This window comes from Trichechus manatus, unplaced genomic scaffold (assembly GCF_000243295.1).
Source record: "Trichechus manatus latirostris isolate Lorelei unplaced genomic scaffold, TriManLat1.0 scaffold00085, whole genome shotgun sequence".
Taxonomy (NCBI): Eukaryota; Metazoa; Chordata; class Mammalia; order Sirenia; family Trichechidae; genus Trichechus; species Trichechus manatus.
Window position 1 is genome coordinate 2,993,510 of NW_004444021.1, and position 27,846 is coordinate 3,021,355.

The 27,846-nt window shown below is 34.7% G+C and overlaps 1 protein-coding gene across 1 annotated transcript in view; it reads right to left on the minus strand.

The window, feature by feature from the left end:
• Nucleotides 1–6,051: 6,051 nt before the first annotated feature.
• CACNA2D1 (calcium voltage-gated channel auxiliary subunit alpha2delta 1) overlaps nucleotides 6,052–27,846 on the minus strand; it is a 537,607-nt gene continuing 515,812 nt past the window's right edge. The window contains exons 35-39 of the mRNA XM_004381473.2: nucleotides 24,180–24,235; nucleotides 23,629–23,758; nucleotides 20,920–21,029; nucleotides 18,320–18,402; nucleotides 6,052–6,226 (exon numbers count right to left, since the gene is read on the minus strand). Coding sequence (XP_004381530.1) covers nucleotides 6,110–6,226; nucleotides 18,320–18,402; nucleotides 20,920–21,029; nucleotides 23,629–23,758; nucleotides 24,180–24,235 — 496 coding nt within the window. The 3' untranslated portion in view covers nucleotides 6,052–6,109. The remainder of the gene's footprint in view (nucleotides 6,227–18,319; nucleotides 18,403–20,919; nucleotides 21,030–23,628; nucleotides 23,759–24,179; nucleotides 24,236–27,846) is intronic.

Genomic DNA, 27,846 nt, shown 5'->3' on the forward strand with positions numbered 1-27,846 from the left:
CTTTATTTTGCTATAATAAATATCTAAATTTTGCTAAAGAATAACATTTGCAAAGTTATCATCAATTATCCCTTCATTTCACAAAAAAAGGTCATTTTTTAGTAAACGAAACAATTAGAGAAGAGCAGATATCTAGAAAAGAGTAGCCCTTCCTAATACAGGAAATAGGCAACTTCAACTTAGGTACGTTAAACATCGTCCTTCTATCTCTGGTCCTGCTGTGTTGGAGAGCTGGTGTCTGGAACCACTGCAGTGCAGAAATTACTGAGTCAGCCCACTCAAGCTCTGAGTCCAGTTTTGACAAAAGGAGCTGGTGGCCTTGGACAAGACTTAACTTCTCTAGACTGTTTCATGTGAAAAGTGAGTACTTTTAACTTCATTGGCTCTGAATCTTAGCATCTGTTCAATTTGGTTTTTTATCCTGAGCAAATTTTTCACTGAAAGTTCATACTGAGGTGTAAGGAGAAAGCTGTTTCAAACCATACATCTCTACTATATAAAGTTCATGATGAACTTGCTTATTTTTTAGAAGACATTTTTTTTAAAGAAACTAGTGTTGAAAGTAATCCTTAAAGACATGCTGAAGTCCTGAGATACTCAAAAAGTATTATTACGATAAAACATTTTGAAAAACATATCTACATAGTAATCTCAAACTTTAAAAAAATTTGTATGATGAGTGTGTATTTTGGTACACTTTAACATATTAATAACTGTAATTTATAGCCAGATATTTGAGTCCAGGTTTACACTTTAAAAAACTAGTGGTAGAAAATACAAGAACAACCTATTATTACAATAAATGCATTAAACATCTAGATTCTAAAGTCTAGTTGAGTATTTGGCAACAAGAAGGGACTACTGATAAGTGTCTGTTAGATGCACAAATGAATATTTTAATACTAGGTGAAAAACTATAGGACTTAATAGGGTTAATTGACAGCAGTGGATAATAGATTTTTTTTTTTTTGCTTGTTTTAAATAGAGGTGTTGTAAGTGTGTTTGTAAGCAGAGGGGAAGGAAACTGCCGAGAGGGGGACTGAATAGTCTTGAGAAAGGAAAATTGATGAAGTAAAATCTCAAGGGAAAAGGCAGGGATGATCAAGATGATTGATAGAGGAAATGGGGATCTCTGGGGAGTAAGAAGATTGACTGAGGGGATAAATTGGTACAGAATGAAGCCAGATGTTACAAAAGCAAATGTTAACTACTTTACAGTTTTAAGTAGTGTTTTTCCTGTTAAAATGCCTTGATCAGACACTGGGGGTCAGATTTTCCAGTAGTCATCTTCAGCACCCACATACTACATTCCACCCACATGTAGACATTTTTGATCTCTTAAGGGGTTCCCCAGAGAGAAGTAGAAAAGTAGGCTCATTGCTTTATTAAGCATAGGAAGGCAGGCTGTGAGCTGGTAGAAAGGTAAAAAGAACCGAATACAGCTTTTTTGAAACTCCATATACTATACCTCATTGACTCAACTGCTGCTTGCTATAAAATAACTAGGAGAAATATTTAAATATTAGATGTATAAAAGATATGCACATTTCAGATAGTCTAATTTGCTTCTTTCAAACAATTTCCCCAAGGTCTTTAAAGAAACGGGAACATTATTTTTGCCTAGGATTTTTTCTTTTATAATAAAAGTCCAAAGTCTGATTCAGTAAGTTTCCTAAATGCACACGTGAGAAGACTCAGATTTACGTGAAGGAGGTGCAACTGTATTTATTTGTGAGCTGGGTTTGTACTTGTAAAAGCACTTTTGTAATCTAAAGTTTTCTGTCCAGAATTCTCTCCACGGGAAGGCTTACTTTCTTAAAACGTTCTCAGCGACAGAGCCCTCTGTAAATTTCAACTGGATCTTGAAGCAAATAATCCAAACCATGTAGTGACTTTAAATGATAAACTTTTATTCTGAATATACTGTTTCTGCACAAGAATTAACACAACATTTTCTGGTATTATAAATATTTTTATAACAGTATCATACAAATTTTTACAAAAAATTTTTTTTTTTTAATCAGGCTAGTTAATTTCCACAAAAGTGTCAAGAGAATAAAGGGGAGAAAGGATCTATTGTTCACAAAAGCCACTTGGTCTTTTGCATGGATGCACACTGAGCATTTCAATAAAATATCCCGAAAAGCACGATCCAGCAATCATAGGACACAACAAAAAAGACAGCTTTGTCAGGTCACATTGTAAACTCAATTGGCATCTATACAAGACAGTATCCCATTAGTCTTGGTGAAATTTCTTTGAGATAATTATTTGAAATAGAAATAAGGTAAGCAAAACTATTGGTAAGGGTGTTCTAATTCTTTAAAATTCTGCAATGTTTTCCAATACTTGATACTTTTGTTTTATTGATTTGCTCTTTACAGATATGTACACTGAATATTAACAATATTAACATTCTGCTATGGGAATACAACAAAAGTTTTAGATAATAATAAATTATTTGACATTTCGGGCAAATGAAATAGTCACTCTATTCTACACTTTAAAAAAGTTGTAACATTCCATTTTGTTTCACTAAGTCAGACTCTATACCTCTAGAAATTTTAATGTCAACTGACATGATTGATGGAATAGTTTGAGAGTTTTGAATTAAGACATAAGAATTAAGCTTTGGTGGAGACAGATACATATTTAAATGAGATGTAAAATACAAGAAAGCATCAAATAAGCCAGTAACACTTGGGTTGCAAAGGTCACTTAAAAGGGATACTGCCTATTTGAACCCAGTAAGGCCAGTTTCAAAGTTAATAAAAGGAATTATTATAGGAAAACTTACAAATGGCAGCAACACTGTTTTGTTTTTTTCCAAGTTAAGCAATAATGCTTCAAGCATTAGAAACATGAAAAAAGATCATACTAAAATCTTATAGGCCCAGGACCTAAAAATCTCTTCACCCAAGCTTGCTAACTATGTCGTGTTAAAAACCTGTTACAAATTTGGACCACGGTTGGTGTTTGGCAGTAATGCTGGTTGTTCAAATGAAGAAAATATAAACAAGTCATTAATGCAAATTCTTTCTTGTTACTCAACGCCAATGCAAGTTTTATTCTGATTTTGTTTTAGTGACAAACTACATTAAGCTTGAGTCTAGCAAAAATTAAATAAGTGGAAACAGTTTAAAAAGATTTTTCTTGATCTCTTGTACTGTTTCATCTTTGGAAGTCAATATTAATAGCAAGCTATAACTAAAGTTCTTGTCAAACTCTCAGAAAAATCCTAAATTTAATATAAGAATCTGATGGGATTAAGTGTTACTGTCTTAAAAAACAGTATGCCAAAAGCGTGAAGACTGGTATCAGTCATGAGGACAATTTTGGGTCAGAGAGCATATATTTATCCAATTCATTACCATTTATGTGGCTGTCATAATATATAACTTTATTCTAGAACACAAAATAAAGGATCATTGCAGCACTTGTGCACGTAAATACATTCTGATGGCAATAGAAATCAAATAGGACTCTGCCAAGGGATGCCAAGTTTAACTGTGATAATACAACAATGATGTCGTTGATGAAAACATACTATGTCAGTGACATTAGCCATGAAAATATATTTAATAAATTTTAAACATAATTTTAAGGTAGTTTGTTGTACGCTGGAAGCAGTTTGATTGTTTTAATGTGTATCATTTATATATACAAACTAACATACATTTTGATATCCTCTTCTCAACACTTTCATGATTTAAAATAGTCTAGCAAAAGTTAACAATAAGTTTTAAATATTTAATTAACTAACAACATGATTTAAATATATTGTTATTAGAATGAGAAGTTCCATTTTTTAATCACTTTGGTGTTTTCTAAAATGTCAATACCAGTTATAAGTGAGACTACAAAACCACAACAATGCATTAGAAATGGTAACTGATGTCAACTCTTAGAACAATAGTTGGCAAAGTGATTCCATTTCCCTCTCCCCCCTCTTTAAATAAAAAAATATTTTAAATAAGGAAATGTATACAAATGGCACCTACATATACTGGTGATGGGAAGGAATTACAAATGTATGTAAAGCTAAAAACAAAACAAATATATCTTTTAAACTATGCTAAATAATTGGCTATATCTTTCATATGTGGATCATATTCAAGCATGCTGGATACTGTTAATAAGATTTTTACTTAAAATTATATTTAACAAAATTTCCAGCATATACACACACCAATATTTGGCATGTTCCAAAAAAAGAAATGCATTTTACCATAAAAAATATCTGCACACTTCCAGCCTTCAGCAAAATTATTGAGTATTATTTGTTACACAGTCATTGTTTTTACCTTTTCATCAAATACTGTTTACTCCTGAAAATAAATTCTAAGAGCATAAATAATATTCTGCTACCATATTAATCTATAATGAAATATTAGATTTACTACACTAACCATTTTCACCAATAGGACTGTATAAAAACAATTTTTATTATTCATAATCAAGTATTCATGTGCATACATATAGATTCAAGGTTTCCTATTTGTTCAGATTATTGTAAAACCATCATCAAACTGCATGGAAATTTTGGTCAAGTGACAAGACCATTTTAAATAGAGGGACAGCAGCAGCAGCAATGTGTGGATTGTATGTGCTACTATTCAAATGAGCAAAGAGGAAACCTAGGATGAATCTTCATTCAGAACATATATATGTACTTTTCAAAAAATAAATGTGTCAAATCTGATTTATGTACTTAAAATATCTGTACATAGGTTTTCAGGCAAAAGCATGAATCTGTATAAAATCCATTAATTCCCATTTCACCATTTACCTAAACCAGTCATCCAGCATTTACATTGCACAGTATATTCAGAGTAGTTTAACGACATTTTAAAAGATGACTTAAGTGCATTACACTGCAAGGTTCAGATTCTTACATAACAATAATGTCACTCAGTTAACTTTTCAATGGACTACACTCTACAGTAAGAGAAAAACAAACTGAAAAGTTAAAATAGCAGCAGCATCATGCAAAATACCCTTGGTAACCGAAGTTCATTTATCACAAGAAAAAACATTTTCCCCTCCCCACAACAAACTTTTCTCAGAGCATTTTGAAATATCGTGCTAGCACTACATAACTGTACTGTGAACACAGGAGACGTTACATTGAAGCATTGATTAAGGGCTTACATTTATGAAGAATGATGCTGCGTATTCAAATTTCACCATCAAGCACCTTTAGTTTAATAATTTCGTAGTTAATTATTTTCAAATCATCAATTCTTTACCCCACCAGAGCTTAATTGATCATCAATAGAGTTACATTTTTTGTTAGAGAAGCCATTCTTCATAAGGCAATCTTATTTGTGGCAAATTTTATAGAAAATTAGCCATTATTTATATTTCAACAGTTTAGATCAATGTTGATTCTCTCTTTATATATATGTATATATACATATATATTTTTTCCAGTAATAACTACTCAAAGCTGTAATCATTTTTGAACAGAAGAATATGTGTAGGCAAAAATAACTTTTTTGCCCCTAAGGATCTTATTGGTAGTAAAAGAACAAGGATTGCAGCAAGTTAACATTCCAGGTCACAATCAAGACAATTCTCATGATTCATAAACGATTTTATGGGGAGCCCTTTTACATGAAATCACCAACAATGCAACAACAAATTTCCCAGTAGAGCACGTATAGAATTTTGCTTTGATGTTATACATAGATGATGCAGCATTCACAAAAGTTTAAGGATCTGACACCCTGACATGCAGCCAGTGGGTGCCTCAGAGTTATGCCATGGTATGGGCCCAGCTATAAGGAGCCCTGGTGATGCAGTGGTTAAGTGCTTGGCTACTAACCGAAAGGTCAACGGTTGGAACCCACCAGCGGCTCCACAGGAGAAAGAAGTGGCAGTCTGCTTCTGTAAAGATTTACAGCCTTGGAAACCCTATGGGGCAGTTCTACCCTGTCCTACTGGGTTGCTATGAGTCGGAATCAACTCCATGGCAATGGGTTTGGTTTTTTTGACGGGCCCAGCTAATGTTCTGCTGATTTGACGGTTGACCCTATCTTAATGCAATTGAGGGCTCATGTTTTGGCAGGGTCTGGAGTTTAATTATGCAGATTTTGGTTTTAGAAGGTCATAATTGGCAGTGTCTGCTGCCAGATACCAGCCAAAGCAGTACACACTGGATTCCGATGATAGACCAAAGGGAGGGATTTAATCCAGAAACGCCACCACAGTCAGTATAATCCTCCTGTTGGAAAGAAAATGAAGAATAAAAATCTTGAAATATTTAGTGAGACAACTTTCAGAGCATCCCATGTTTTGTGCACTTCTGAACTCACCTTAACAAAATTGCTTTAATTTGACTTCAAATACATTACATTCTCCTAGATTTTATTGTTCAGCAGTTTTGGATAGAGCAATCTCCCTAGCACTATTTGAATGCTTTAAAATTTTACTGTAGATTCTGATAATTATGAAAGAAAATACTTGATAAATAAATTGTTTTGAGTAATACATCAATTTTTAAATAGAAAATTTACTTTCATAGTATCGAAAATTCCTATATATTTATAAATGAGATATGTAAAAATAAAATTTAATAGTATGCTTTGTCAGTCCCAAGAAAAATGATTTTAGCAACTATGCTCTCTAAGGACATATTTGGGCATGGTAAAATAAATTTAAGAAATAAACTTCCATTCTCCATATGCCTTATATTCAGTTTCTAAGGTGAACATACTGTGCACATGTAGCATCTGGACCTTCATTAAGAATTAAAATAAGAAAAGGAATATTGTACTTGAGCAACAAACAAAAAAAGGACACTCAGAAAACATATATCCAAAATAAAGGCTAAGATGAAAACAGAGATCTGTTTTGTTTAGAGAGTTATGAAATACAAGCAATGATTATACTCACTTGGATTCCCCACTGTCTAGTGGTGGCTCATGAAGCTCCCTACTAAAGTAAAATTTATTCTTTTTCTTTCATTCCTAGGTTCTATATTGTGTAACGTTTTTCCGTGGCCTTTTATACCTTAAATACCTTTTATACCTTTTAAGGTATTTAATTGCATTTTTAAAAAAACCTCATATTTATTCATTCTTTTAAGCATCTCCTTTTAAGAATCCAAGAATCATCTTCCAAGATTCAAAATAATAGATTACACAAGAAAAATGTATCTTCTGTTCTTCAGAATAATTTTACAGACTGTAAGCTCCCAGAGAATAAGAACTGTGACTCTTTTTTGTTCATCAAGAAAAAAAGGGTTTAATACAGTGCTGGTCACACAGTATATAAAATTACTTTCTTGAATGATAATTTAAGGCAGTAGAACTCTTTTTGTTTGTTAGAAGGAAGGTTTGGAGGAAAGAACCAATACAGGAAAATTTTATTATTTTCCTAAAGCTATCTCTCAAATCTAAACAAAATCATAAAATCATGTTTAATTCTTAGTCCTCATCCCATTTTCCCTTTCATGTTATCAGAAGGGATCAGTCCCTGAAGAAGGACATCATGCTTGGTAAAGTAGAGGGTCAGCGAAAAAAAGAGGAAGACCCTCAACGAGATGGATTGACACAGTGGCTGCAACAGTGGGCTCAAGCATAGCAACGATTTTAAGGATGGTACAGGACTGGCAATGTTTCGGTCTGTTGTACAAAGGGTCACTGTGAGTAGGAACTGACTCAACAGCACCTAACAACAACAATTTGCCCTTTCAGAAGCATTTGACACTGTAGAATATTTCCTCCTTCTTGAAATACCTTCTCATGTGTCTTTGGCTAGCACACTCTACTGCGCTTCCTCCAAACTTGTTTGCATTCTTTCTGTCCTTGGCTTGACCTCCTTCTTTTTATTCCCTCTGAATGTTAGTGTTTTCCAGCGGTTAGTTTTGTGTCCTATTTTCTTCATTTAAACTTTCTCCCTAGGTCATCTGATACAGTCCTATGGCTTTGAATTTCATTTATTTGCTAATTCACACTTTTGTATCTTCAGGTTAATATATCCACTAATCTCTACCACTTCTCTTGTATGTCTCACAGTGATCTTAAACTTGTCCAAAATATTATTCTTCTGAATCTCAGTAAATGGCCCTTCCAGAAATAGTGGAAACTGGCCAAAACTACAAGTCATATGTAACTCATCTCTTTTTCTCAAATTTAATCCATCAGCATGTCTTCTTAAATCTCGCTTCAAATTATAATTCCCAAACCTACTACTTCTCATCATCTCAGGTCCAAGCAACCATCTCCTCTTGCCTACACTCATGTAAAAGCTGCCTCACTTGTCTCACTTGTCTCACTTGTCACTTGGTTGCCCTTTTATTATCTCCTCCAAAAAGGAATCAGAGGGATCTTGTTAAAACTGTAAATCAAATCCTAGTAATCCCTGCCTGAAATTTCTCATCAGTCTCAGAATAAAATCTGAATTCCTTACCAAGGTCTACAAAGTCTTATGCGGTCTGGAGCCTGGTTGCCTCTCCATCTTCATTCTCCCTGCAAATACCCCAGTTTCCCCTCATTCAGCTCCAGAAACACTGGCTTTCTCTGCAACAAGCCAAGGTTACTGTCTCAGGGCCTTGGTCTTATTTATTGCTTTATCTAGGGTGACCATATAACTTATCATCCAAATAAGGACAGTTTTGAGAGTGAAAGGGAATGCTATTAATAATTCTTCTGGGACAAAAAGCATAAACTAGGACTGTTCCAGACTCTATCTCACATATAGAAGAATGGCCTAATGTATAGTAGGTATGCAGCAGTACTTGATAAATGAACAGTAGGTACTCAATAAAGCAGCACACATAGTGGTTGGTTGGAAAACCCACAATTATAAAATATTCCTTAAAGGTCTAAATCTCACTTAACAAGGAGCACTCCCCAGTTGTGGTTAGGTATCAATTTGATAGAACAGAAAATTAGTACACAATCAAGACCCCTTTATGTATTTAGAATGTATTTTGTATCATGCATTAGAATGTATTTTGTCAAAGATATCCTTAATCATCTCGATATTCTAGAAGTTTATTATGGAAATAAAAATATTCTCTCTGGCTCTTACTACATTGTTTTTATTTTTATAATTTTAGGGTTTTTTTTTTCCCCTTTGTTCCATTTCCTCTATGTGATGATGAGATGTGTCTGTTTCTGTATGGGAGGTGGTAGTTCAGATAAGTGATCTGGAGTCCCTGTAGTCTGCACACTGACTTACATTGAAAACTCTGCCTCTTTAGTTACCTGATTATGTTTTTTTATGTGTTTTGCATGGTGCAACCATATAGACTAAGACTTGAAATTATCCAATAAAAGTGAATTATGAGATATTTTCTGAAAATATTCTACATCACAAATGAGTAGATGTAGAGAAACTTCAGCATGTTCACCATCTTATAGAAAGAGAAGTCCCACTGGCACTATGACCAGACAAATTAGTCTGGAATTACTGTTGTAGAAAATAACAAATCTGTACCTAGTTTCAGTTCAAGACATTAAAAAAGAAAAAGGATGCAGTGCCAATATTATATAAATTTATATTAAATAAATATAATAATTATGGATAATGGAAGTCTATACGTTTTTCTAGAAATGCCAAATTTATATTAAAAATAAAATAAAGACACTAATTTCATTAGATTTCTTCATAGGGGACATCTCTCAAAAGACTCTACTAATGAAGATATCAACTATTCCTTTTCTCTCCTCCACTTCTCATTAAAAAAAAAAACAAAAAACTAGACCATAGGTACATTCATGATTTGTCCCTAAGGTTTACTTTACAAGACCATGTATGTTACTGTTGTTATTAGGTGCCGTTGAGTCAGTTCTGACTCATAGCAACACTAAACAGAACCAAACACTGTCCGGTCCTGCGCCATCCTCATGATAGTTGTTATGCTTGAGCCTATTGTTGCAGCCACTGTGTCAGTTCGTCTCATTGAGGGTCTTCCTCTATTTTGCTGACCCTCTATTTTATCAAGAATGATGTCCTTCTCTAGGGACTGGTCCCTCTTGATAACATGTCCAAAGTATGTGAGACAAAGTCTCACCATGCTTGCTTCTAAGCATTCTGGCTGTACATCTTCTAAGACAGATTTGTTCATTCTTTTGGCAGCCCATGGTATATTCAATATTCTTTGCCAGCACCATAATTTAAAGGTGTCAGTTCTTCTTCGGTCTTCCTTATGCATTGTCCAGCTTTTACATGCATATAAGGCGAATGAAAACACCATGGCTTGGGCCAGGCACACCTTAGTCTTCAAGGTGAGATCTTTGCTTTTTAACACTTTAAACAGGTCTTTTGCAGCAGATTTGCCCAATGCAATGTATTGTTTGATTTCTTGACTGCTGCTTCCATGGGTGTTGATTGTGGATCCCAGTAAAATGAAATCCTTGACAACTTCAATCTTTTCTCCATTTATCATGATGTTGCTTAGTGGTCCAGTTGTGAGGATTTTTATTTTCTTTGTGTTGACGTATAATCCAAACTGAAGACCATGTTTACTAGTGGGTAAAACTTCTTCAAGTTTTTGCTGTCAAACAAGTATTGCTAAATCCTAACTCTGCCTTCCTTTCCCAACAGAACTTAGGACAATTAATTGTACATAGTAAAAAGCTCAATACATTTTAATTTATTTAAAAACATTTAGAAATAAATTTTCTCAAAAGAAAATTTTCTGGTCATTTGGCTAAGAAGTTTTTGCCCTTTCTTTTCTGAATCAAAGTAATTGTTAAATTCCCTTCAAAAGGCTAATCTTCGGTGAAGACATCCACTAAATAATAGCTAACTTTTGAATTTAGGTAGATCTCTACTTAGTAACTTCCAGCTGCTTCAAAGAAAATCTGTATTTTAGTCAGATACTCCACACTAACTCTTTTAATAGGACAAATATTCCTAACAAGTAAAGGGCTTTCTCTTACATGGCACCCGAACTCATGACATATTAACTCATGAGAGAGGTATTATATTTGTCCAACTATTTATATAGAGAGATTAATACATAAATATAGTTATACATACACACATTTATATCTATGTACTTATTTTTCATGTATCCAATAAGGTGCTTTTAAAAATTGGGTTTGCATAAAATAATGAACTTTTTCAGTGATATGGCAAGCAATTACTTTTTCTCCAAAAATGCTGATTGGAATTACTATTATTTCCATATGAATTATATTATTGGTTTGCTTTACTTTCTTCTTTGATTAATAAACTTTAGATTTTTTATTTGCCTTGCTCTTCTTTACCACTAAGCCCCTGTCAAAAAGTCTCATTTAAGCCCTTGTGTTTTAAGGAAGTCTTCATGGTATGGGGCTTCACAATTGTGTATCTATAATCTCTGTCCCTTTTGGACTACACAGAGTGCAAGGGCCCTGGATTTAGACGGAGTCCTTCATTAAATACATTAAAGAGATGTCACCCTTTAGAAGACTTTAGAGGTTATGCCACCATCCCAGCTTTCCTGTCAGCAGTTGCTAATTTATAGCAAATTCCTAGTTATAGCCTGACTAACACTGAAGCTTACACCTTGACCTTTATTGGTCCTCAGTGTGGGGAACAATTGCCAACTAACCTCTCATTATTTTTTGTAGTATTTTATGTTATTTTTTCAACTTTTTATTGTTTCAGAGAAAATGATACTTCCTATGATATCGTCATATCAACACTCAAATTGCACAGACTGGATTCACTGTTCCATACTGATAACTGTGTTTTGAAGACCCAGCCCAAGTCTTGCTATTGTAAAGTGTACCTCAACTACATTATCTTCTCAAGACTGATCATTATGCATTCCTTAAAGACACAGTATCAAATAATCCCAGACATGCTCTTTTCATCTTCTAAAAATTATCTCATTAAAATGTGTTGATCACATCTAGTCAAGTACATAGTGACATTTATTTATTTTCATGATTAATTTATAATTATGTTGAGAAAGAAAAATATATTCACGGAAACATTCAAAATTTTATTTGGGTGGGGTCTTAGATGAAAATATTTTAAAAATTCATTGTTACATATATATTTCAGGTAAAGATAAAAAGGGAGTGGACCTATTAAAAAGCAGTACTTATGCAGATTTTTGTGTCGAATTAAACCAAAAACACCAAATCCATTGCTGTCAAGTCGATTCCAACTCATAGCAACCCTATAGGACACAGTAGAACTGCCCCACAGGGTTTCCAAGGCTGTAAATCTTTATGGAAGCGGACTGCCACATCTTTATCCCACGAAGCAGCTGGAGGGGTCAAACCGCCGACCTTTCGGTTGGCAACCAAGCACTTTAACCACTGCGCCTCCACGGCTCCTAAGGGTGTCTAATTGATAGCCTAGAAATCTCATCTAAAAATTCTATGATTAAATAAACTTTTGAATAAAAGGTGAAAATACAGAGGAATATTATACTCTTCCTCACCTACAGAGTATATTGCAATAATTTGTTGCCCTTCTGCTCTAGTTTACTCATCTCTGTTACGATTATGAATACAGAAATTATTTTTTAAAAAATTCGTTACACTTTTCATATGTAAGTGGTATGATTACCTGTGCACACTTTAAGGTGTCAGTAAAATGATATCTCAAATAGCTACTTATATATCATTTACATAATGTGTCCTTGGAGAGAGATTTAATTTCGGCCTTCTCTCTCAATTATTAAAATCAGCTAGTTTTACCTCACTGGGAAGCTTTTGCTATAAAAAACACTTTTTATTGTCCTACAACAAATATGGTTATCTTCTGAGACCCAGTCTCTACACCACTTTCTCCCCTCTGATGAACTCATTCTATTCATGGTAATGGACACATCTCCATCTAGTGGTTTCCCAATCAATGAATACCTAGACAACAATGAAGAAATCACAACAAAAGTTGTTCTAGTAACAACAATCATGGCGATTCCAGAGCATAGAAATAAAAGTGCAAAACTGTAAATGGAACACCAAACACAAAGCAGGTCCAAAAAAGCATCTTTTCAGTAGTGTTGATTATAGTAATCAGAAATTGGTCAAAACAGTTAATAAGTACTGATAATTTTGGCCGAGATAATATGGAGGAAAGACCTGGCGTTCTCTCCGGTGAAGATTACAGACTAGAAAACCCTGTGGGGCAGTTCGACTCAGCAACATAGGGTAGTTATGAGTCGAAATCGACTCAATGGCACCTAACAACAATGCAAGTAATATTAAATAAAATGCGCTTAGAAATGTGAAGCACTTTCACTAAAATAGTTCCATAAGAATATTAATATTTTAAGAGTAAATATCTAAAACATTTAATCAGATTTCTTTAAAAAAAGGAAAAAATAATGGATGCCTTTGAAGTCCTTAAATAATGCTTGATAAAATTGAAATGATCCATTAATTTGTCACCACTCTTTGAAAATAAATTGACTTTATGGTATTTCTCTTCAGTAAAAGATATCATGAAGCATTTTTTTTTCTAAGCATGGACTTAATCTTTATATAAAACATACGACAACATTATGATTGTTATATAAATATAGGAAACTGAAATTTTCTGTTTAAGACTAGAAACTTATGCACCATTGAAAGACAATATTTGTATACCAGGATTTTAACACCCTGGTTTCAGAATATTGAATTATTGTGGATTGGGGAATGTGGATTATTTTCTAAAACATCAAGCCAAAAACAAAAACAAAGAAAAATTAGAGAAAGTGACTGACCATCCACACCACATGAAAACTTGCAGTAAAATGAAGATAGGAGCTGACATCATGGTACAGGCACGACTCGTTGTGCATATAAGTTGATCCTATTAATAACGGGCAAAATAGCAAGTACAGGAAAAGGAAAGAAAACACAGAAAAGAAGACATACAAGATGAGATTTCATGCAATTTGCTGGCAGTTAGCAGTTAATGTGAGCCTTCATCCAGAGCAGATTCACAAAGACCATTGCAAATAAGCAATATCAAAATATTCAACTGCTAAAGAAACACAGCACATCATTAGCACATTAAGCTACTGAGCGAGAGTTGTACTTTCACACACAATTCTCAACATAATTGATAGGAACTTGAATTGCTGGAAATTTTTGTATTAGCCAAATCTTTTTAATGCCTTGATGAAACAATATAGTTTCCTAGGAGAAGGCTATTTTGCATAATATATTTTATATTATACTTAAAATCCATCTGAACAAATTTAGTCACAGTCTTTGTACTGTTGAAAATTGGTGACAGATAGTTGATGACTGGTTTCCCTAATGAGCTCTACTGCTCCTTGGGACTGAATTATGTTATGGATTGAATTATGTCCCCCAAAAATATGTGTTGTAAATTTTCACCTCTATGCCTGTGTTTATAATCCCATTTGGGGATAGGATGTCTTTGTTATGTTAATGAGGCAGGATTAGTGTAGGGCTTATTTTGAGTCAATCTCTTTTGCAATATAATAGCAGAGACGGGAAGATTGATGCCAAGCCACATGAAGATCACCAAGGAGCCCAGGAATGCCAGGCCTATAGGTGCTGAAGAGAGACAAGGACCTTCCCCCAGAGCTGACAGAGAGAGAAAGCCTTCCCGTAGAGCTGGCACCCTGAATTCAGACTTCTAGCCTCCTAAACTGTGACAAAATAAATTTCTATTTGTTAAAGCCATCCACTTGTGCTATTTCTGTTATAGCAGCACTAGATAGCTAAGACAGAATTTGGAATCGGCAGAGTGGGGTGCTACTCTAATAGATACCTAAAATGTGCACGTGGTTTTGGAATTGGCTAATTAGTAGAGTCTGGGAGAGTTTTACATTTCCTCATAATTAAAGTCTAGATTGCCTTCAAGAGACTGTTGGTGCAATTATGGACGTTAAAGGCAATTCTGGTGAGGGCTCAGAAGGAAGTGAGGAGAGCTATAGAGAAAGTCTCTGTCATCTTAGAGAATATATATGGTGTCAGCACAGAATTTTGCTAGAAATATGGACATTAATTGTGCTTTTGGTGCAGCTTTAAAAGGAAATAATGAACATATGATTCGACAATGGAGAAAGTGCGATGCTTCTTAGGCAGTGGCAAATAATTTGTCTGAATTATGTTCAGGTGTTTGGTGGAAGGTATAGAACTTGTAAGTGATGAACTTGGATATCTGGTTGATGAGATTTCTAAGCAATATCTTGAAGGAGCTATGTGGTTTCTCCTTGCCACTTACAGTAAAATGCAAGAGGAAAGAGATGGACTTAAAAATGAAAAGAGAACTTACAAGATTTGGAAAATTCTGTTGTATAAATTAAGGACATGTGTACTAGAATTTTCACCAAGGATGAGGTTACACAATCTTTTGTTAAAGAGATTAAGCCAGTGACTGGTGGATCTAACCATCTAGCACAGCAGCAAACCCATCAGCTTAGACTGAAGGGGATAGAGAAAGAAAAAAAAAAAAAAGAATACAGTCTGCCTCTTGGAATTCTACAGGCAGGAAACAGGCCAAAGGAGCTATATCTGTTGTCCTCCAAGAAAAGAAAAGGACCACCCCTGCAGCAGCTTGGAGATCAGCAGAACTGTTGGAAGAAGCACAGAAAGCAGGATCTTCTTAGTTTCAGAGGGTGGGGCCACAGTCTCCTGGATCTCTAAGGGTGGGGCCACAGTCTCCTAGGTTTAAAGAGTCAGATCTTTGCCAACTTGGTTCCGGAGTGTGGGGCTGCTGTTAAAGTGTGCCAGGGGGATGGGGTCACTTAGGGGGTGGGGCTGCCATGTGAAGCGGCAGAAGAACAGGGCCTGCTAGGGCCAAAGGGGTGAGGTTGCCACTCCAATGGACTAGGAGAATGGGGCTTCCCAAAGCCAAGGGAGCCGACCTGCTGTCCCAGTGGGCCTGGAAGATGGAGCTTAAGCCCAGGGGCAAGGGGCCTCTGCCCAGAATCCAGACAGCATGGCCAACACCCAGAGTCTGGAGGGCAGGGCCACTGCCCAGATAGTTCCCCAAAACAGGATTATTTTCAAGCCTTGAGAGCTAAAATAATTTGTTCTGCTGGGATTTGGACTTGCGTAGTGCCCGTTATCCCTTTTTTCCCTCCAGTTTCTCCCATTTGTAATGGCAATGTCTACCTTGTGTCTGTTTTACCATTGTACTTTAGAAAGACATAACTTGTATTCTAGATTTCCCAGGTTCACAGATGAAGAGGAATTTTTATCCCAGGATGGAATAGGCCTAAAGCCTCACCCATATTTGATTTAGATGATTCAGAAGGTAAGATTTTGGACTTGGAGTTGATTTAAGACTTTTGGGATGATGTGATGGGGAGAATGCATTTTGCATGTGGCTAGGACATGAACTTTGGGGGACCAAAGGGTGGAATATTATGGATTGAATTATGTCTCCAAAAATATTGTTGTAAATCCTAACCTCTATGGCTGTGGTTATAATCCCATTTGGGAATGGGTTGTCTTTGTTATGTTAATGAGGCAGGATCAGTGTAGGGTGTATCTTGAGTCAATTTCTTTTGAGATATAAAAGAGATTAAACAAGCGAGCAGAGCAGACACAGGGGAAGATTGATGCCAAGCCACATTAAGATGCCAGGCCTACAGATGATGAAAAGAGACAAGGACCTTCCCCAGAGTCAACAGAGAGAAAGCCTTCCCCTAGAGCCAGTGCCCTGAATTCAGACTTCTAACTTCCTAAATTGTGAGAGAAGAAATTTGTTTGTTAAAGCCATCTACTTGTGCTATTTCTGTTACAGAAGCAGTAAGTAACTAAGACAGGCCTATATACAACCTTCTTCAAGGGATGATCTGCCATGAGCAAAGCTCCAGAAGATGTAAGAGATAGAACAACAGGACTCCCCATAGCTGGATTTTACTGAAGTTTTATTGGATGAAATTGGAAAAAAAGAAAAAAATGATCTAGGTAAAACTTTGGGTCACCTTCCCCATCTAAGAGATATAATCACTAGACCTCAGGGATAACTTAAATGTACTGGCTAAAATATCTTGCCTTTTAAGTCCTGTTCCCCACCACTGTTTTTATTTCTTCTTTGTTCCATTTCTAATTTATATTATTTGGATATATAATACATATATGTGGAAATGTCTTATCTTTTGTGAAATGAACGTGGTTATATATTTTAGTATATAAGTATATCATAGGTAAATCTATTCTAAATAATTTTTTTAAAAAACCTTTATAAATACACATTAATCAACAGATGTTCTGACATGTTTTTATAATAAACAATTCATGAGATAATAATGCTCTCTGGATACTCATTGGGGTATGTGATCCATTTAAAGCAAAGGCATACCTTAAAGAATCAGAGAATTGGGACATATTATATTTAAAAATCAATAAAAAAGTAGAGATTTTTATGTGGGGTTTTCCTTTGAAGATAGATTAAATTTCTTAATAATTAAAATAAATTTAAAAGCATAAAGTTGGTTACATACAAAGTAAGTCAGAATAGTGTTTATTAGGGGAAGAGAGCTGACCTATAGGAAAGTAGTGGTCATCTTTGGATAATATAAAGTAAATGTGATTTGTAGTTTTTTTAATCAAATTAACTCTGTGTAATTTACATGTTCTAATTTTAAGCAATGGAGTCCTGCTGGTGTAGTGGTTAAGAGCTTGGCTGCTAACCAAAAGGTCGGTGGTTTGAATCCACCAGCTGCTCCTTGGAAACCCTATGGGGCAGTTCTACTCTGTCCTGTAGGGTTCGCTAGGAGTCGGAATCAACTCGACAGCAACGGGTTAATTTTAAACAATACAAAAAATTAATACAATTAAGAGAAATGATAGAAATAATACATGTGAGGGAATCAGAAACAACATAAAAGAACTATAAAATAATTAAAAAATAGCTGTTTAACAGGTTTTAAAATACACTGAATAAAGATTAAACACAAACTTGTAAATATAATAAAAATTATACCTTTTATTTCATCAAGATTGGGAATATAAATGAAGGTGTAAATGAAGGTAGCACATATATATATATGTATATATAATATACACATACACACACACAAAAAAACAAAACCTACTGCTGTCAATTCAATTTTGACTCATAGCAACTCTACAAGTTATTATCGTTTACTAGAAAGTTTTTAATCACCCAATTTGTGACCGTCAATTATTAACAGATTGATTGGAATTGTATTTGAAAGCACAATTTCTGTGGGAAAGGCAGATAAAAGAAGCAACTGTTGAGTTTATACCAACCATGAAAACAACTGAAATGGAATATCTGTCTACCAACAAGTACGTCACGTTAATGAGAAACACTATGGTTAAGACATTATGTTTGAATTAAAGTTGCAATTTGTCTTCTTAAATTCTTACGGACAATGACCATTGTTCTATAGTATTTCAATACAGCAAAAGGTTCATCTTACCAGGTTATTGTTATCAAAGCAGACATCAGGCCCTTTTCGGTATCTGGGTTGTTTAACCATATCACAAGGATCTGGACCATCAGCTAAAGAGACTTGTTAAGGATTCTGACGTGATTAAAAATATACAAGGAATATAATATGTTTATTTCCCAAAGCAAGCAAGAGACACCTGTGCCATTATTCTAGTCCAACACGATCAGTTCAAGTACATAGGGATTTAGAGAACTAAACTGCCTTGAATTCTCCCTTGTCAGACAAGAGGCCACGTGAAGAGGTCATCTCTTTTTAGTCTTACTATATATAACTTTGTACCCGGCACATACCAGGTAGTCAATAAATATTTGTAGAATATAAGTGGATACAATGTATAAATGATGTAGAGTAGTAGACAGGGGCATACATGAAAAATATAATAGGTTTTATGGTAGCACAGGGAAGATTTGGGTGCTTCTCATTTAGCAAACGGAAATATAAATTAAATCCTAATAATAAATGTTAATCCCAAATATAGATGAGGATTTTTTTTTCAGAAAGAGTGTGGATAAATGCAATTTTATAGACACTCTAAAGAAGCTCTGCTACAATTCTTTAATTTCACTGCACTGACATTTAGCACACTTGCCACTAAAAGTGTTAAGTTTTAGCTTTACAGTCATTGTAATTAGGGTGATGACAAGAAGCAAGCTCCATGTAAATGCTGAGGACAATGCTCAATAGGTAACAAGTAAACAGATCTTAAAAAAACTCATTTTCCTTCATTTTTAAAGCTCATTCCATTAATAGGAAATAACTTAAATGACTGTTTTCACACTAATTTCTAGAGTCAAAGCTTTTTTATGTTAACTACTTTCAATTTATTTTAAATAGTTCACATTTTAGGTAGTCTTCCAAAAATCAAAACAAACAAAGACCATATGAAAGTAGTAGTTGACTGATTATAGGCCTCTTTTGCCTAATCGAGCATAATCAGCTATAGGGCAAGGACCAAACATTAAATTTTGTATTCGGAGAATATCTGTTACAGTGCCTTGCGTTCAGTAATGTCTATAATAAAGAGAGGAAATGAGGGTTCGACTGTCACATGCTAATCAACTGGTGTAAATGTTTTTGTCTATAACTTATCAAGTTATTTTAATATCAAATATATTTGTGATTTTATACATGATATATATAATAAATATATAATTATATATACAGGTAGTCCCTGGGTTATGAACGTCTGCCTTACGTACAACCCCTAATTATGAGCCAATCCCCATAAAGCCTATTATATTAAAAATTTTAGGTACATACAATGGTTCATAATAACAAAAGGGTGCTACTTTGTGATGCACATCAAAACATTATTATTATTATTACTGTATTATTATGTTAAAGATGTTTTAGTCTATCTGGAAGTGTTTCTTTAATGTTTTTATGCATAGAAAGATACACTATATACCATATACTAAGACAAATATTTGACTGTCATTAGATACGAACTGTACCTACCTGTTCTGACTTACATACAAATTTGGGACTTAAAGACAGATTTAGGAATGGAACTCATTCGTAATCTGGAGACGGCCTGTATATAATTTACAAAGCTGACACTTGAGAAAGTTCTTCTTACCTCATAGATTATTATATTACATTTGGCATAAAAATTTAATTCCTGTATGAAGTAAAAAATACTACCAAGTTAATTATGCTTTCCTAAATATTATCTCATATATATATGCATATATATGTTATAAAGTAATAGTCCTATCAAATCAGTGTAATGTAGGAGCAAAGAACAATGAATATAATAATTAAAAAAAAACTTTCTGTGGCCCCCAGAAAATACTGTTTTGTGGGACAAGCAACATTCCCATTTCCCTCACTAACAGGCTCTGTTTTGTATTCCAGAATGCTCTTCATAAAAAACTTTCATAATCAAGCATTTGGGTAAGGAAAATATAATTTTATTAATTATATAGTATTGAATGATACTGTCATTTTGTCCTTTGAAAAATATATCAGGAATTATTCAAAACAAGGTAAACATAATAGAACAGTACTGAAGCATAAAAAGATGTGACACAATGTACTTTATGTAATAAAGTGTCCGACCCCATTTTTGATGTTTGATTGCTGACAGCTTTCAAGCCACCGCTCCATTTACCCTTCTGCCTACATCTGTGCAAGCTGATAGGAAAGCCCAGGTACTCTCCCCTTTGACGCTATTGGTTAGTTCAAACCGTGCAAGCCCTGGGCTTCACTGGTAGGAATCCTCACCCTAGCCCCAATCCCTAAGCACCATAAAACCTTAAGCCAGTCACCCATCTCTGCTCTCTGAAGACATTTTTTGATCTGCTTGAAGGCCTTCTCTGGTCTCCCCAGAAAGCCTCATTATGTAAGTAATATACCTTTCATACCCACTTGGTGTGTGTGTGTGGCATCATCAGTCTTGACATCCAATCCAAATTTTGAGTGGGGGGTCCATCCCATTTCTGCAGAGTAATCACAATACCCTATAATATTTTTCTCTTTATGAGCATAATCAAGGTGACATGGTTAATAAATGCAGTACTCTAAGATAGCTTCCCGTTCTTAACATCTCTCATGTCAAAGGATACAAGTCTGCTCCGCTTGTATGAGCAGTCGTGTGTCACAGGGACATGTTCCTTTGCTCTCAACCATTATGAATATTAAGTTAGTGTTCATAAGCTTTTCTACATGAAAGATTCTGCAAAATGAATATTAAAAACATTACAGGGAATGCATACTACCTTTTGGAAAAAATATTTCAAGGATACATATTAAACTGAAAGGCAAAATATGACATACTGAAACACAAATGATCATCAACACAATAGTACATCAAAATGAGGATGATTTTATAAGAAAAGATTATAGTGTTTTATTTGTTATCATGCACCTATAACCGCTCTCAAACATATGCTAAAAAATAGCAACAGAAGATGTTTTTATGTGGTTTGTTTTTAAAGTGTTAGTCCTCATTACAAAATAAGCATTATTTAGTTGTTGTGACAACTCATATAAAAATAAAGTTTTATTTTACATGTTTAAACAATTATGAGATTTATTATTGAAAATATGCCAATTTTTGCCTTATTTTACAGATAAACTGGGAGCACAAAATGGCCAAGGATCTTCCCCAAGCTAATCGCAGAATAAGGTCTAGATTAGTGCTACTCAATAAACTTTCTGTGACGATAGAAATGTTTTCTGCTCCATCCAATTCAGCAGACACTAGCCCACGAGACTATCGAGCACTTGAAATATGGCAAGTGTGACATATTTGCACTAAACTGTTAATTTCATTTGAAATTTAAAGCTACTTTTGGCTGTTGGCTACTGCATTAGACAGCACAGGTGAAGACAGAACTAAGGATTTTAGGTTCTATCAACTGCTGATCACACCTTAAGCTGCTTTTGCCTTCTTTAGCAACCAAGAGAAAACTTTAAATGTTATTAAAAATTATTTCTTTATGATCATACATTTTTCAAAGAAGTAGGGGATTTTATTTCTTTTTTCCCCGTTGAACTTGAGACACAAGCATAAAACAAATCAGAAGAAACCATGATTCAACTTAATGCCTTGATAACGTTGATCTTTACGTTATAATTTAACTAAATCAGTTCTTAAAGCCCACATTGCTATTACTGGACATTGATTATTAAAAGGGTAAAGGACTTTGAAACGCTATCTGATGTACTCACTACACTAGAATTCCATTTCCTGAAGTTGGAGCCTGATGCTAATCTGTAAACGAGATGAGATGGTCTGCTTTTCTTCTGACTTTATGCCTCACTCTTCCCCTTTTCACTCTCTTCCCATACACCCTACCTCCTCCTAGGACATAGAGGTGTGCTAAAGTAAGTTACAAAATCATACTGACCATATCTATTACAAAGTCAGGCATGTATCAGTTAAACCATTCTTGAAAATACTTTAAACTGTTATAAAATTCTTTTCTGAATCTGTCAACAGCTAACACCAGCCCTTTCACATTCTCAGATTATCTCACCTTTTATTTCCTCTTCTCTATGTTAACATTTCTTCTAGAATAACCCCCTCTTCTCCTTTGCCTTAGTCTTGAAAAACAGTGTCTTAACTCTGCTTTGTAACCTGTGACTTTCTATTGTTTTCTCAGGGATCCTGTGGCATGGATTACTACTCTTCTCTCAAAACTTCAACATTTCCCAGGTTGCCATACTCCTATATTCCATTACAATGAAATACAATTTTCCATATATTAAAAAAAAAAAAGGCTACCCTCTCAGACTGCAATTCCACTTTCCACTCATCATCCAAATTCAAGAGTCTACTTCTCAGCTCTCAGTGCCATGTAATCTAGTGAATTATTCTAAGGAAACAATTCTTTAAAACATAACTAACTCTATAAAGGCCAGTAAAACCATACATATACTACTTACTTGTTCAGTATGGAAGGATTCAGTGAGCATTGTTTGATTCAAGTTTTAAATTTTACTGACTAAGATTGACCTTGATCTTAGGAAACAATATTTTCTCCTAGTTCCCATAGTTTCAAATCAACATATTCAACTCTAAATGTCAGAGAAAGTTAGAAGTAAAAACAAACAAAAAATCGAAAATATCTTCTTCCACAACTGTTTAGTTATCACATACAGAAAGAAATATTATATTTTGCTTAGAATTACTTAATATATAATTCTGCAACTTCATATTATAGAATTTGTAATGTGGGTACTTTTGGGCAAAAAATACATTAAGATATAATCAAAATTCTCTATATTCTGCTTAAAAGAAGAAGCAAATTTTCTTAATCATACAATTGTTACTATGGTTGAAAGAATTAGAACTTATCAAAGTTAGAATTAATTTTTTAAATTGTAAAATCTAAAACCCTACACAGAAACTGAAGATGTCTGGTATTTTCAGCTTAAAAGTACTCATAATAACATTTCTAGGACTACAATCACAATCTCCATCATTTTCTGCAGTGATTATAAAAGTGAATACAATATCCTAGTGATATAGTACTATTTCGATTAAAATCCATTGCTGTCGAGTTGATTCTGACTCATAGCAACCCTATAGGAAAGAGCAGAACTGTCCCAAAGGGTTTCCAAGGTTGTATTCTTTACAGAAGCAGACTGCGACATCTTTCTCCTGCTGAGCAGCTGGTGGGTTCGAACCGCCAACCATTCAGTTAACAGCCAAGAACTTAACCAGTACACCATCGGGGCTCCTTAATACTACTCCAGAAATGAAAAAACAAACAACAATAACAACAAAACTACAACAACAAAAACCCAAATAAACAAAAAGAAATTACCTGGAACAATTTCCACAGTCTAATACACCACTGAATGATTTACTATCATTATCGAAGAAATACTGGGTTTGTTCAGTAATGCAGCTCTGCTTTGACAGGGAAGCTGTGAAGTCATCGTCCTCCATCTCAACTGTGGGGAGTCAAAAAAAAAAAAAAAAAGAGTCCACCATCATGGGTCTCCTAGAGCCTTCATTTCTCCGAAACAAAATAAATGAATAAGGGCAGGGCCTTGATTGGTTTATTTACTGCTGTATAGTATAGTGGCAACTCCTAATCAGTGCCCAACAAATATGAATAGAATGAACTAATTCAAATATATAACAGCTATAAAGTAGACCCGGTGTGAACTAGGGAAATTTTCTAAAGCATTAGGAAAGGTTTGCTACAACGATGTCAACCTACAAAAGTGTCAAATGGATAATCTCTCTCTCCCTCTCAGACACATGCACATGTACACAAACACCTACACTTTCTCTCTTAGTTTGCAATACAACACATCGAAAAAGAAAATATTAATTTTTTGTTATGACAGTATCTAGGCATTGACATACCTGCCTCTAGGAGTCGTGGAAAAGTCAAACTTAAGACAAACTGCTGCAGAATAGACCTGAATTTTTAAAAATAAAGTTTATCATTTATAAAAATCTAGATATTTTTCCTTTATATATTTTATAATAAAAACCAGAGTACTGCTGCATGACATTGCTCTAACTGATCTACATGTATACAAATATGTACCTTTTTTCCAACTTTTTGAAGAAAAGATTTTTTAAAATAGAAAGTTGAACAGCATTTTTATACACAGATTTCTTGAATTATACAAAATACTGTAAATTTTTTATCTGTAAAAGAAGTCATGAAGTTACATACATTCAGAAACAATTGAGGGACATATATGTATGAAGAGGGCTAATGTGAAATAAGAGATTTGCAGAAGTGGTAACTCAATATTTCAGTGGAAAGGTTTTCACATTCAGGGTTTTCTCCTTATTTTCATTTTAAAACCGTGTGGTGGCAAATAAAACAAATGAATCCACCTTGCCTGCACCACGGGTTTGCGAACTATTTATAATGTAGAATACTACCTGTGACTGCATAATATGACATTCATAAATAAAACATATACGTTATATAGAGAGCATTTGCCATGTGGCACATTTCAGTTTTATAATAAATTACAATTGATCCAAATATTAGTACAAAATAATTTGGAACTGAATTTAGTCAAAAAAAAAGAAAAATGTGGGGGGAGATTATGACCAGAAAAGACATTAAGATAATCAACAATTTTCAGGATCACTGAGATTTAGAAAATCTACCTAAATCAAGGTATATAAATATATATAAAATACATATTACATATATATTATATGTAAAACCTGTTATCGTCAAGTCGATTCCAACTCATAGCGACCCTGTAGTACAGAGTAGAAATGTCCTATAGGGTTTGGCTCCATATATATATATATGTGTGTGTGTGGGTGTGTGTGTGTATCCTTCTCATACCAGATAACACCACTTTTTACAATTTTTTTTTTTACAGAAAAAATTTTTAATCTATTAAAGCACCAATCTTCTTTGCTACTCTAACAAAATGGTTGTTGTTACATGTCGTCAAGTTGATTCCAACTCATAGCGACCCTATGTACAACAGAATGAAACACTGCCCGGTCCTGTGCCATCCTCACAATCATTTTTATAGCTGAGCCCACTATTGCAGCCACCGTGTCCATCCATCTTGTTGAGGGTCTTCCTCATTTTTGCTGGCCCTCTACTTTGCCAAGCAGGATGTCCTTCTCCAGGGACTGATCCCTCCCAATAACATGTCCAAAGTATGTGAGATGTAGTCTTGTCATCCTTGCTTCCAAGCAGCATTCTGGCTGTACTTGTTCCAAGACAAATTTGTTCATTCTTTTGGTACTCCATGGTATATTCAGTATTCTCTGCTAACACCACAATACAAACGCATCAATTCTTCTTCGGTCTTCCTTATGCATTGTCCTGCCTTCCCATGCATATGATGCGATTGAAAATACCATGGCTTGAGTCAGGCACACCTTAGTCTTCAAGTTGACACCTTTGCTTATCAGCACTTTAAAGAGGTGTTTTAAAGTGCAGCAGATTTGCCCAGTGCAATGTATCTTTTGATTTCTTGATTGCTGCTTCCATGGGTGTTGATTGTAGATCCAAGTAAAATGAAATCCTTGACACCCTCAAACTTTTCTCCATTTATCATGATGTTGCTTATTGGTCCAGTTGTGAGGATTTTTGTTTTCTTTATGTTGAGGTATAATCCATATTGAAGGCTGTAGTCTTTGATCTTCATCAGTAAGTGCTTCAAGTCCTCTTCACTTTCAGCAAGCAAGGTTGTGTCATCTGCATATTGCAGGTTGTTAATGAGTCTTCCTCCAATCCTGATGCCCTGTTCCTCTTCACAGAGTCCAGCTTCTCGGATTATTTGCTCAGCATAAAGATTAAATAGGTATGGTAAAAGTATGCAATGCTGATGTACACCTTTCCTGACTTTAAACCACGCAGTATCCCCTTGTTCTGTTCGAACGACTGCCTCTTGATCTATGTGCAGCTTCCTCATGAGCCCAGTTAAGTGTTCTGGAATTCCCATTCTTCGCGATGTTATCCATAATTTGTTATGATCCACACAGTTGAATGCCTTTGCATAATCAATAAAACAGGCAAACATCTTTCTGGTATTCTCTGCTTTCAGCCATGATCCATCTGACATCAACAATTATATCCCTGGTTCCACGTCCTCTTCTGAATCTGACTTAAATTTCTGGAATTTCCCTGTCAATGTACTGCTGCAGCCATTTTTTAATGATCTTCAGCAAAATTTTACTTGTGTGTGACATTAATGATATTGTTTGATAATTTCCACAATCGGTTGGATCACCTTTCTTGGGAATAGGCATAAATATACATCACTTCCAGTTAGTTGGTCAGGTAGTTGTCTTCCAAATTTCTTGGCATAGACGAGTGAGCACTTCCAGCGCTGCATCCATTTGCTGAAACATCTCAATTGATATTCCATCAGTTCCTGGAGCCTTGTTTTTCACCAACGTCTTCAGTGCAGGTTGGACTTCTTCATTCCGTACCATCGGTTCCTGATCATATGCTACCTTCTGAAATGGTTGAAAGTTGATCAATTCTTTTTGGTACAGTGACTCTGTGTGTTCCTTCCATCTTCTTTTGATGCTTCCTGCATTGTTTAATATTTTCCCCATAGAATTCTTCAATATTGCAACTGGAGGCTTGAATTTTTTCTTCAGTTCTTTCAGCTTGAGAAATGCTAAATGCGTTCTTCCCTTTTGGTTTTCTATCTCCAGGTCTTTGCATATGTCATTATAATGCTTTACTTTGTCTTCTTGAGCTTCCCTTTGAAATTTTCTGTTCAGCTCTTTTACTTCATCATTTCTTCCTTTTGCTTTAGCAACTCAACATTCAAAAGCAAGTTTCAGAGTCTCTTTTGATATCCATAACAAAGTGGCATAACCATTTAATTTTATCTGGGAAAACGGCAATAGGAAATGAACCTTGTAGATTAATCCATATTGATTAAAGCTTGAACACTATGGTAGGATGATGATGAGAAAAGAAGAAAGAAAGAAAGAAAGACAGTGGATCCTAGACATAATGGGAGGTTTACTAACTTGACTGAACAGAATTAAACAATAAAAAATGTTATTTTCCATACTTTCCACAGTGTCTCAATAAATAGTTTAGAAGTCTTATTTTTATAGGTGGGATTGAGGGAGGCAGGAGGTCAGAATCAGTGAAGCAAAAGAATGAAAACTATTTCAGCAACATGATGCCTCTAAAACTATGTCAGTCTTTGTATTAATAATAAAGACATAGGAACATAAGTCATTGTGTCATGAATTTGGTCCGTGTAGACATCTTATTTGGTAATTAAATGCAATAAATGGTTAATTTTTATAGATCAACACATCTAAAAGTTACAGAGCTGGGTATAATATAAATAAAAAATGCAACACAAGAGAGTTTAAACAGATCCACGTAAAAATGAAGTCTCTAAAGAGGCTGAAGGAGTGCCGGCAAAATGGCGCTCTAGGCAGAAGCATCATGCTGTCCCTCCACAGCAAAGATCCGAAAAACTAAGCCGAACAGAGAAAACAACAATCCTGAAACCCTAAAACATCAAATGAAGAGATAAAGAAGTCAGCCAAGCACCAAATGGAG